The sequence below is a fragment of the Arachis ipaensis genome, chromosome B02 (genome assembly GCF_000816755.2).
Source record: "Arachis ipaensis cultivar K30076 chromosome B02, Araip1.1, whole genome shotgun sequence".
NCBI classification, from domain to species: Eukaryota; Viridiplantae; Streptophyta; class Magnoliopsida; order Fabales; family Fabaceae; genus Arachis; species Arachis ipaensis.
This window is the reverse complement of record NC_029786.2, coordinates 64,521,841-64,535,021: the sequence shown is the minus strand read 5'-3', so window position 1 is coordinate 64,535,021 and position 13,181 is coordinate 64,521,841. Positions and strand designations below refer to the sequence as shown.

The 13,181-nt window shown below is 39.3% G+C and overlaps 1 protein-coding gene across 1 annotated transcript in view; it reads left to right on the top strand.

Annotated features, from left to right (window-relative positions):
• LOC110269236 overlaps positions 3,142-13,181 on the top strand; it is a 39,291-nt gene continuing 29,251 nt past the window's right edge. Inside the window, exons 1-4 of the mRNA XM_021116934.1 lie at positions 3,142-3,159; positions 3,283-3,396; positions 3,598-3,741; positions 3,840-4,280. Coding sequence (XP_020972593.1) covers positions 3,142-3,159; positions 3,283-3,396; positions 3,598-3,741; positions 3,840-4,280 — 717 coding nt within the window. The remainder of the gene's footprint in view (positions 3,160-3,282; positions 3,397-3,597; positions 3,742-3,839; positions 4,281-13,181) is intronic.

Sequence of the window (13,181 nt, the reverse complement as noted above, 5' to 3'; positions counted from 1 at the left end):
GTAGAAAAGAATCATATAGTTGCATTCGCATATATAGGTTGCATTGCATTGCATGGGTTTTACAAGTTCTTACTCATTCATTTTATCTCCTTCAACTAAGCATGAGGACATGCTAATGTTTAAGTGTGGGGAGGTTGATAAACCACTATTTTATGGTTTATATTGTGTTTAATTGTGTGGTTTTATCATGATCTTTACCTACTTATTCATTAAATAAGTATGCATTTATAATTCCTTCCTAAAGTTATTGCATGATTAAAAACTTGCTTCCTAGAGACTTTTAATTATGTATTTTATCTCTCCTTTATTCCATTCGATGCCGTGATATGTGCGTTAAGTGTTTCAGGCTTTATAAGGCATGAATGAGTTAGAGATTGGAAAGGAAGCTTGCAAAAATGTAAGGAACACAAGAAATTGAGGAGATTACCAGCGAGAAGCGACGCGGCTGCATGGATGACGCGACCGCGCGGAAAGAGGAAATCGCAATGACGCGGCCGCATGGATGACGCGGCCGCGCGAATTGGAAACTGCACAAGTGACGCGGAGGCGTGAACGACGCGCCCGTGTGGCAAAGCGAAATGCCGAATGACGCGTCCGCCTGAATGACGCGTCCGCGTGACATGCACGATCTGCATAATCTGCAGAATCGCTGGGGGCAATTTCGGGCCTTATTTTGACCCAGTTTTTGGCCCAGAAAAGCAGACTAGAGCCAGAGAACATGCAGAAACCAACAACAACATTCATTCCACATAGTTTTAGTTTTTTTAGATCTAGTTTTACTCATCCTCTAGGTTTTTCTCTCTACACATTCATAGTTTTTAGGATTTGTTATTTTCATTATTTTTGCATTGGGATATCGAGAAGAGTTATTGTCTCATCAAGAATTCGACATTCTAGTTCGTTCTCTTTACTTGTCTCTTACTCTTCCATGTTCCTTAATTTATTTAATTTTACTATTGGATTATTTTAGCATTTATTAATACAAGAATTACTTTTATTTTTAATTAATCTTTTGATTATTATTTATCATGCCTTTCTTTAATTCCCTTTCTTATGTTATGAATTTTACATTTACAATGAGCGAGTAGTTCCCTAACTTGATGGGGAGTTGATTGAAAGGAACCCTTGAGTTGGGATGCTCAAGAGAAAGATTGTAATTGGGTTTATTGTTGGATTGCTCTCTAGTCACTAACACCAATCCTCCCAAGAGCGGATTGAAACTGGTGGATAGAAATAGCATTCCAACTTGTTTAACTTTCCTTACTTAGTGAGGGACAACTAAATATAATAACCCTCAATTGTCAATTAATCTTGAGAGTACTCCAACAAGAATAGGGCTTCCAGCTAATCAACTCCCAGTCAAGGCTTTTATTTAAAATTATATAAATTCTCTAATTTAATTTTCTGCCATTCAACTCAAACCTTTTTGAAAACATCTGATTAATAAAATAGCACACTTTTTTGCAACTCGTTGGGAGACGACCTGGGATTCATACTCCCAGTATTTTAATTTTAATTTCTGTGACACCCTTTTTAAATTGATAAGCGGATTTCTGGTTGGTTGAGAACTATACTTGCAATGCATATTTTATAATCATTCTTAACTCGCCAATTTCCGCCAACATCAGTCTCAACTTCTTTCTCAATCATATAGGTAGATCTATGGCAGTTTGAAATTGATTAGATCCCAATTCCTTGGCAATCCAATATCTCTAATCACAATCAATCTTGCTAATTTCTTGATCTAATTGTCATGAGAAGAGGTTAAGTGCATGTCTCTCATCCATAAGCCACACTAACTCTCAAGATCTCAATTCCTCCCGAATGGTGTTGATCAAGAGAGTTGTGAAGGATAGAGCTCCAATTCTAATGTAAGTGATTCCCCTTCCGAGGCTCACACCTACATTCAATTGAATCAAACCCCCTTTCGGAGTGAAGGATTCACAATCAAAACAGAAGATATCCGATAGCTACCCAAGTGGATTAAGAAGAAGAAGAATTTCATTGATTCATTATGATTACAATAGAGCTCCTCCCCCTAATGAAGTGGGGGTTTAGTTCATCATTGTTCAATCAAAACCCAAAAGAAAGTAAGTACAGGAAAAGTAAAGAAAGTACAAAAGAAAAATGATTACAGGGTTTCCAAACTAGGGTCCCTGACTTCCGAGCCTCCTTCTAACTTAAATCCTATGCTATTTATACACTTTCTTCATTCAGTTTTGAAGTCTTGGATATGGGCTGTGGCCTTTGTTGAAGCTAGTTGTGAGTGGCTCTAAGTGATGTTGATATGGGCTTGAGCTAACCAACGTTTATGAGCTTGCATTGGTGTCATTGGAAATGACTCAGCATGGAACATTAGCAACTAACGTTGGTGGCCACTAACGTTGGCCAACGTTCCCCTTAAATCATTGAGGAATGTTAGAGGCAACGTTAATGCACCAACATTACTACCAACGTTGGTCTGGTCACGCATACGCGTCGCCCACGCGTACACGTCAAACTGGATTGTTGCAATTTTGCGCGTGCGCGTCACCCATGCGTACGCGAGACTTGCTGCTTTTTCACTTTCACGCGTATGCGTCATATCAAAATTTTCCAATCTCAAAACTGAAATTTGATCGTAGACGTTGGGGTAGCGTTGGCTCACCAACGTTGCACACTTGTGCGTATGCACACTGCCTTATACATGCGCACACTTGAAATTTTTCTTCTTGTGCGTACGCACACAAGGCAGTTCTTCGAGCTCCAGTTTTAAGATTAGTCGAGAATGTTGGGGGCAACGTTGGTTCACCAACGTTTCCTCCAATATTGCACACTTGTGCGTACACACATAGCACTGTGCGTATGCACACAAGGTATTTCTTCCAGTTTCCAACTTTGAAATTTATAGAAAACGTTGGGAGTAACGTTGGTTCACCAATATTTCCTCCAACGTTGGCACCCTTTCTCTTCAAAACGTTACCAGCAACGTTGGTGAGCCAAATTTGGCCACCAACGTTGCCTTCTCTACATCTTTCTCACCCTTCCTATGCTTTTCTTCACCTATCATCAACCAAACAATTGCATCAAAGCATTGCCATAATCACAAGATTTTGCAACGTTCATAGCATTCAAGTAAATTCTTGCATAAATCTCATAAAAATGCCCATAATTAACCATGTATGATTGAATCAAGATGTGCATGAAATTCTCATCCAAATACTTACTTATTGCTCAAGAAAGTGCATGAAACCTAATGAAAACTAATGAAAAATGCTTGTGAAACTAGCCTAAGATGCCTAGGCATCAAGGTCCGGCACTACATTGCAAGAGAGGAGTCCAGAGGAGCCAAGCTCAAGTCAAACCACTCAGGATGAAAATGTTGTTGAGGTAGAAGATGTGGATGACGAGGATGAGGTACAAAGGGCGGTTGAAGAATAAGTTACTCAACCACGGGATGGAGTTTCCAAGGAAGACAATATGTTGAAAGAGGCCATTTCCATTCCTTTTCCACACCTTGCTAGGAGGACTAAGAAGCAAGTGGAGCTAGATCCCAAGATGGTTGATATATTCAAAAAGGTTGAGGTAACTATTCCCCTTTTTTATGCTATTCGTCAGGTTCCTAAGTATGCTAAGTTTCTAAAGGATTTGTGCATGAATAAGGAAAGAATTCATGATTTAGAAACTATTCCTTTGGGTAGCTCTATTTCTGCTTTGATGGGTGCTATACCAGAGAAATGTGGTGATCCCGTTCCATGTATGGTTACTTGCATTATTGGGGTGTACAGTTTATTGATTGCATGTGTGATTTAGGTGCATGTGTTAGCATTATGCCATTATCTGTATATGATGCTTTGAAGCTTCCACCGTTGAAAAGGTCGGCAGCCTGTTTTGTTTTGGCAGATAAGAGCATAATCTCAGTGGTTGGCATTGCGAAAGACGTCTTGGTGAGCATTAAGGGGTTGATTTTTCCTATTGATTTCTACATTCTTGAGATGCTCCCTAATGACTCAGGAAGACCATCATCCATATTTCTTGGAAGGCCTTTCTTGAAGACCTCTCGGTTTAAATTGGATGCCTTCTTGAGTACCTACTCCTTTGAGATTGATGGAAGAGTAGTGAGCTTCAATCTCAATGAAGCTATGAAGCATCCACCGAAAGACCACTCTATCTTCCAGTGTAATATTATTGATGAGATTGTGGCTGAAATCCACAAGGATATAGTGGATGAGAGGAACATGGTTCAAGGTGCAAGTGTGGAGAAGCTCCTTGAGTATACTAAAGACACCTTGTCACCTCTAGTAATTTTGGATGATCAAGTGCCAAGCCATGAGCTGAACATGGAGTTGAAGCCCCTTCCACCTCACCTAAAGTATGCTTATCTTGAAGACAATCAAAAGCTCCCAGTGATTATCGCAAAGGAACTTACTTCCCAACAAGAGGAGCGACTGCTTAATGTGCTGAGAAGAAACAAGAAAGCTATTGGGTGGAATTTGGCGGACATAGTAGGTATAAGCCCTCAAATTTGTGAGCACCGCATTTTTCTAGAGGAGGGAGCAAAGCCTATCCGTCAACCTCAAAGGTGGTTGAACCCCACAATTCTGGAAGTTGTGAAGAAGGAAGTGACCCCTCAAAGCCTATCCCTGGCGTACACGTGGCCCCTGTTTGCTGCAAAATTGGATTTTAACATTTTAAATCAGATTTTTCACTTCTAAACCTCCATTTTCTCCCTTTTAGACTTAAGGTATAGTATTAAGACCAGTAGCTAGTTAAAGCTAGAAAAATAAGATAACTTGAGGGTGAAGTAAGAGGTAAAATAAGGAGTTTTATAAAGAAGATGAGAATGTTAAAGGAAGTTTAATACCATGGCTTGATAAATGATTATATTTTGATTATGAAAATGAAATGGCTTATGAATGATGATATCTGAGATACGAGTTTCCCTGGGTAAGAACCGTGGCTTGCCACCATGTGTTCCAGGTTGAATCTTGATACTCTGTTGACCCTACGTCGTAAGGGTGACCAGGCACGTATAAATTCCCGGGTATGGATAGCCCCCATTGAGTGACTATATGATGAATGAATGTGAAATATATTCATATACTCTTGGGGATGCGCAACGGGGGATAGTCTAAGGTTTTTGGACTTGTCGGGTTGGCTGGATAATCGACAGATGAGCCTCATCAACCATAGGACAGGCATGCATCATGTGCATTTATTTGTTTTGATTGCTATGCATTATCTGAGATTGCCTAATTGAATATATATCTTGCTAGCTGTTATTCTTGCTATTTGCACTATCTGCTTCTTACTTGTGAGTGAACTTGTTTGGTTGCTTGTCTCTGCATGATTTATGGATGATGGAGGAACGGGGGAAAGGTGAAATGGTTGGTGTTTTTGACTAGGTTTGAAGTGAGTAAGTTTAGGACTGATTAGACTACCTACCCCTCTTATGGTTTCTACTTAAAAGTAAGTTCTGTGATTCTTATGATGGAGTTCTAGGATTGCCTCTAGCATTTCCAGGACCTTATTTATTATACGCGTGGCACCTTTACCATGCTGAGAACCTCCGGTTCTCACCCCATACCGTGTTGTTGTTTTCAGATGCAGGTTGATGAGCGGATAATTTATACGCTTTTTGGCATTGTTTTTAGTATGTTTTTAGTATATTTTAGTTAATTTTTATTATGTTTTTATTAGTTTTTAAATAAAAATCACATTTCTGGACTTTACTATGAGTTTGTGTATTTTTCTGTGATTTCAGATATTTTTTGGCTGAAATTGAGGGACCTGAGCAAAATCTGATTCAGAGGCTGAAAAAGGACTGCAGATGCTGTTGGATTCTGACCTCCCTACACTCGAAGAGGATTTTCTGGAGCTAAAGAAGCCCAATTGGCGTGCTCTCAATTGCGTTGGAAAGTAGACATCCTGGGCTTTCCAGCAATATATAATAGTCCATACTTTGCTCAAGATTTGATGGCCCAAACCGGCATTCCAAGTTAGCTTAAGAATTCTGGCGTTTTGACGCCAGAACTGGCACAAAAGCTGGAGTTATACGCCCAAACTGGCACAAAAGCTGGCTTTTAACTCCAAAAAAGGTCTCTACACATGGAGGCTTCAATGCTCAGTCCAAGCACACACCAAGTGGGCCCGGAAGAAGATTTCTGCATTAATTACTTATTTCGGTAAACCCTAGGCTACTAGTTCTCTATAAACAGGACCTTTTACTATTGTACTTTCATCTATCTTTGATAAGTCTTATGCTATCTTAGACGCTTTTGGAGGCTGGCCTCACGGCCATGCCTAGACCTTGTTCTTATGTATTTTCAATGGTGGAGTTTCTACACACCATAGATTAAGGTGTGGAGCTCTGCTGTTCTTCATGAATTAATGCAAAGTACTGTTGTTTTTCTATTCAACTCAAGTCTATTTCTTCTCCAAGATATTCATTCGCACCCAAGAACATGATGAATGTGATGATTATGTGACACTCATCACCATTCTCACCTATGAACGCATGCCTGACAACAACTTCCGTTCTACATGCAAACAAGCTTGAATGTGTATCTCTTGGGTTTCTAATCTAAGATTAGAACCTTCATGGTATAGGCTAGAATTATTGGCGGCCATTCCTGAGATCCGGAACGTCTAAACCTTGTCTGTGGTATTCTGAGTAGGATNNGGCTCCGTTGCCGGGGATTGTTCGAGTTTGGACAACTGACGGTTCATCTTGTTGCTTAGATTAGGTACTTTTCTTTTTATTTTTCAAAATTTTTAAAAATGAATTCTAGAGTTTCAAGGTGATGTTCTTATCATCACAAAAGCTGATTGATTCTCATCAATTTAGCTGCTGAATGTAATGTTCTGCTGAAGCTTGGCTAGCTATGTCTAATCTTTTTAGACTGAAGCTTTAGACTAACATTGCATGATTCCTGGAATTCTTATTAAAAGTTTTGAATCTCTTTATTCTCTTTTCCATATGATTTTCGAAAAATCACAAAAATTTATAAAATCATAAAAAAAAATATTTTATGTATCTTAGTGTCAATTTTTAAGTTTGGTGTCTTGCATGCATTGTTTATTTGATCTTAGTTGCATTTTTTATTGTTTCTCATCATTAAAAATTCAAAAATATGTTCAAAATTGTGTCTTTTCAAGTCAATAATACAAAGAATTGAAGATTCAGAACATTCAGCAGAGGAATTAAACAGAAAAAGCTAGGCACTCAAAATGCCCAGTGAAGAAGGAAAACTGGCGTTTAAACCCTGGCTGGGCGTTTAACGCCCAAAAAGGTAGCATTTTGGGCGTTAAACGTCAGAATGGATATCATTCTGGGCGTTTAACGCCAGGAGGACACTAGAGGGAAGATTTTGTTTTTAATCCAAGTTTTTTTCAAATCTTCATAATTTTTCAAATAAAATCTTTTTCAAATCATATATTTTCAATCATATCTCTTCAAAATCAATTTCTTTCCATTTTTTTTATTTCCGAAAATCCTTGCTACATTTAATGATTTACTTCAAAATTTTCAAGTTGTTACTTGCCTATTAAGAAAGGATCAAATTTTAAATTTTAGAATCATATCTTTTAATTTCTTGTTAGTCAAGTAATCAACTTTAATTTTAAAACTTTCTTTTTTAATTTGATTTTCAATCATATCTTCTCAATCATATCTTTTCAATCACATCTTTTTCAAAATTAATTTTCAATCATATCTTTTTAATTTCTAATTTCAAAATCTTTTTCAAAATCACTTAATTTCTTTCCTAATCTTAATTTTTGAAAATCTCAATCAAATTTTCAAATTTCTTTTTATTATTTTGAAAATCTTTTACTTTAATTTCAAAAATTCTTCCCCTCTTCTCACATCCTTCTATTTAAGGGACTAACACTCCTCCTCAAGGTACAATTCGAACTCTATCCTTCTTGATAAGTTTGAATTCTTTTCTATCTACCTTCTCCTTCTATTCTTCTTTTCTTCTGACACCTCAAAGAATCTCTATACTGTAACATAGAGGATTTCATACTTTCTTGTTCTCTTCTCTTTCATATGAGCAAGAGCAAAGACAAAGGCATCCTTGTTAAAGCTGATCCTGAACCTGAAAGGACCTTGAAGAGAAAGCTAAGAGAAGCTAAAGCACAACTCTCTCTGGAGGGCCTAACAGAGCTCTTCAAGGAGGAAGAAGCCATGGCAACCGAAAACAACAATGCCAATAATGCAAGGAAGGTGCTTGGTGACTTTACTGCACCTACTCCCGACTTCTATGGGAGAAGCATCTCAATCCCTACCATTGGAGCAAACAACTTTGAGCTTAAGCTTCAATTAGTTTCTCTAATGCAACAGAATTGCAAGTTTCATGGACTTCCATTGGAAGATCCTCATCAGTTCTTAGCTGAATTCTTGCAAATCTGTGACACTGTCAAGACCAATGGGGTTGATCCTGAGGTCTACAGACTTATGCTCTTCCCTTTTGCTGTAAGAGACAGAGCTAGGATATGGTTGGATTCACAACCCAAAAAAAGCCTGAACTCTTGGAAAAAGCTAGTCAATGCCTTCTTGGTAAAGTTCTTTCCACCTCAAAAATTGAGCAAGCTTAGAGTGGAAGTCCAAACCTTTAGACAGAAAGAAGGAGAATCCCTCTATGAAGCTTGGAAAAGATACAAGCAATTGATCAGAAGGTGTCCTTCTGACATGCTTTCTGAATGGAGCATCATAGGTATCTTCTATGATGGTCTGTCTGAACTGTCCAAGATGTCATTGGACAGCTCTGCTGGAGGATCTCTTCATCTGAAGAAGACGCTTGCAGAAGCTCAGGAACTCATTGAAATGGTTACAAATAACCAATTCATTTACACTTCTGAAAGGAACCCTGTGAATAATGGGACAAGTCAGAAGAAAGGAGTTCTTGAGATTGATACTCTGAATGCCATATTGGCTCAGAACAAAATATTGACTCAGCAAGTCAATATGATTTCTCAGAGTCTGTCTGGAATGCAAGCTGCACCAGGCAGTACTAAGGAGGCTTCCCCTGAAGAAGAAGCTTATGATCCTGAGAACCCAGCAATGGAAGAGGTGAATTACATGGGAGATTCCTATGGAAACACCTATAATCCTTCATGGAGAAATCATCCAAATCTCTCATGGAAGGACCAACAGAGGCCTCAACAAGGCTTTGGTGCACGAATTGTGAATCACACTTTTCACAACGCGTACCACTAACCAGCAAGTGCACTGGGTCGTCCAAGTAATACCTTTCTCTAGAATCTTATCCAGGCCAATGTCTGCTCTCATCATCCTCCTGTTGAAGGAGTCTGGATCATCCTTTAGCTGAGGTAGCTTTAATATCTCTCTGATCTTGTCAGGGGTGGTATGAACAATCTTTCCCCTGACCATGGTCCGAAATTCGTAGCAGGCAGTTCCAGATAGTTTTTGCTTGTCAGTCTGCCACATATTAGCATAGAACTCCTGGATCATGTTCCTTCCTATTTTCGTTTCAGGATTAGCTAGGACTTCCCAGTTTCTGATTCGAATTTGCTCCTGGATCTCCGGATATTCGTCTTCTTTCAGATCGAATCTAACTTCCGGGATCACTGATCTCAGACCCATTACTTTAAGATAATGGTCTGAATGTTCTTTAGATAAGAACTTCCCATGATTCCAAAGTGGTTTTGGAACGCTCTCTTTCTTGCCTCTTGGAGCGGATTGTTTTCCTTTGGGAGCCATGAGCTTAGTGATCTCGGAAAAACACACCAAACTTAGAGGTTTGCTTGCCCTCAAGCAAAAGAAAAGAAAGGAGAGGGATAGAAGGAGATCGAGGTGCACTTGTTGATGGAGGAGGGGGGAGGCCGAACCCGATTTTAAAGGGGTGGGGGGGGGCTTTTCGAAAAAATGGAAGAGATAAGATAAAAAGTTTGAGTTGAAAAAGATAAGATAGAAGATAGAGTTTAATATTGAAAAGATAGGATAGATTTTTGAAAAAGATAAATCTGGATTTTGAAAAAGATAATATATAAAAAAAAAGATATTGAAAAGATTTTAGAGTGAAGAAGATAGATTTGTTTTTGGAAAAGATTTGAAAAGAGTTGGATTGAATTTGCAAAGAGGGTGTGTGCTTATGAATTAAGATACATTTGATATTTTGAAAGTAGGATTTTTAGAAATCAGGGTTCTTGACATGTTTATGTAAATAAAATCATGTATTGAATCATAAAATTTTAAATTAGAATGGAAATACGTGTGGGATAAATGGATTTGGCTCCTCCCTGTCTTCTTGGCGTTTGAACGCCCAAACACTGCTTGTTTTGGGCGTTCAATGCCCAAATGCTGATCTCCTGGGCGTTCAACGCCCAGTTGCTACCATTACTGGCGTTCAACGCCCATTGGGTGCCTGTTTCTGGCGTTGAACGCCCAGATTGCTGCCCTTACTGGCGTTCAGCGCCCAGTGGATGCCCATTTTGGGCGCTGAACGCCCAAAATGCCCCTTTACTGGCGTTTTCTTGCCATTGAGCTCTTTTTCTCTGTTTTGTGTGCCGAGGTCTTCTGTAAATGATTATTTACCTTAGTGTCAGTGAACTTTATATAAACAAATAAAAATAAAAATAGGGCAAAAATGATTAGAGGATTGATGCCCCATGGCTGGGTTGCCTCCCAGCAAGCGCTTCTTTATTGTCTTTAGCTGGACCTTGCTGAGCTTTTAATCTAGCTTCAGCCTTGAGCATTCTTGCTCAATGTTGCCTTCAAGATAATGCTTGATTCTCTGTCCGTTGACAATGAACTTCTTATCAGAATCAATATCTTGAAGCTCCACATACCCATATGGTGACACACTTGTAATCACGTATGGTCCCCTCCACCGGGATTTCAGTTTCCCGGGGAATAGCCTGAGTCTAGAGTTAAACAACAGGACCTTCTGTCCTGGTTCAAAGATTCTAGATGACAGCTTTCTGTCATGCCATTTTTTTTATTTTTCTTTATAAAGCTTGGCATTTTCGAAAGCTGTGAATCTGAATTCCTCTAGCTCATTTAGCTGGAGCAATCATTTTTCTCCTGCTAATTTGGCATCAAAATTTAGGAATCTGGTTGCCCAGTAGGCCTTATGTTCCAGTTCCACGGGCAAGTGGCATGCCTTACCATACACGAGTTGGTATGGAGAGGTCCCTATAGGGGTCTTGAATGCTGTTCTGTAAGCCCACAGAGCATCATTCAAGCTCCTTGCCCAATCCTTTCTATGGGTATTTACTGTCCATTCCAGGATTCTCTTTAATTCTCTGTTAAAGACTTCAGCTTGCCCATTGGTTTGTGGATGATATGGTGTGGCCACTTTGTGGCGAATTCCATACCGAACCATGGCAGAGTAAAGCTGTTTATTGCAGAAGTGAGTGCCCCCATCACTGATTAGTACTCTAGGGACACCAAACCTGCTAAAGATATGTTTCTGGAGGAACTTCAGCACTGTTTTAATATCATTGGTGGTGTGGCAATAGCCTCAACCCATTTTGATACATAGTCAACTGCCACCAGAATATAAGTGTTTGAGTATGATGGTAGGAAAGGTCCCATGAAGTCAATTCCCCATACGTCAAACAACTCAATTTCCAAGATTCCTTGTTGAGGCATGGCGTAACCATGAGGCAGATCACCAGCTCTTTGGCAACTGTCACAATTACGTACAAACTCTCGGGAATCTTTATAGAGTGTGGGACAATAGAAGCCACATTGGAGGACCTTGGTGGCTGTTCGCTCACCTCCGAAATGGCCTCCATATTGAGATCCGTGGCAATGCCATAGGATTCTCTATGCTTCCTCTCTGGATACACACCTACGGATAATTCCGTCTGCACATCTCTTAAAGAGATAGGGTTCATCCCACAAGTAGTATTTTGCATCAGTGACTAATTTCTTCTTTTGTATTCTATTGTACTCCTTGGGTATGAACCGTGCAGCTTTATACTTTGTAATATCGGCAAACCATGGTGCTTCCTGAATGGCAAATAGATGCTCATTAGGGAACGTCTCAGAGATCTCAAGAAAGGGGAGGGGATGTGTCTGGATGCTGCATGGCTTTGACAGCGTTCAACTTGAACTCATCATCGTTGACTCTCAGGGTTATTTCCCCCTGCTGGACGTCAGTGAGGGATCGTCCAGTTGCTAGGAAGGGCCTTCCAAGAATGAGAGTAGCACTCTTGTGCTCCTCCATTTCCAGCACAACAAAGTCAGTAGAAAAAGCGAATGGCCCAACTCTGACAATCATGTCCTCAATCACGCCTGATGGGTATTTAGTGGAACCATCAGCAAGTTGGAGACATATCCGGGTTGGTTTAACTTCTTCAGTTAAGCCAAGCTTCCTGATAGTGGATGCAGGTATCAGGTTGATGCTTGCCCCAAGATCGCACAAAGCTGTCTTGGTGCAACCACCTTCTAATGTGCATGGTATCAGAAAACTCCCAGGGTCGTTAAGCTTTTCAGGAAAGCTTTTCAGAATGACTGCACTGCATTCTTCAGTGAGGAGAACTCTTTCTGTTTCTCTCCACTCCTTTTTATGACTCAAGATTTCTTTCATGAACTTGGCATAAGAAGGTATTTGCTCAAGTGCCTCTGCAAATGGAATCTTTATTTCAAGAGTCCTTACATAATCTGCAAAGCGAGCAAATTGCTTATCCTGCTCCTCTTTCCGGAGTTTTTGAGGATAAGGTATCTTTGCTTTATATTCCTCAACCTTAGTGGTTAAAGAAGCCTTTTTAGAGGGGTTGTTATCAGCACTTGTGTGTGTCTGATCCCTCACTGGCAATTGAATGCCAGAGTCAGATAATTTTCGAAAATTTGTTTTTAAAATAGAGAGAAAAGATATTTTTGAATTTAAAGAGGAGAGAGAAAAACAATAAGATAGCACAAGATTTAAAATTTTTAGATCTAATGCTCCCTATTTTCGAAAATTTTGGAGGGAAAACACCAAGGAACACCAAACTAAAAAATTTAAAATCAAGTCACAAGGAAAACTCAAGAACACGAAGAAAGAACACCAAACTTAAAATTTTTAGAAAACCAAACCAAAATTTTCGAAAACCAAAGGGAAATCAACAAGAAAACACCAAACTTAAAGTTTGGCACAGGATTAAATAGAAAAAATTATTTTTGAAAAAGGTTTTTAAAAATATGATAGCCAATTACCATGAACATAAACACCACGTTCTAATTAACTGAG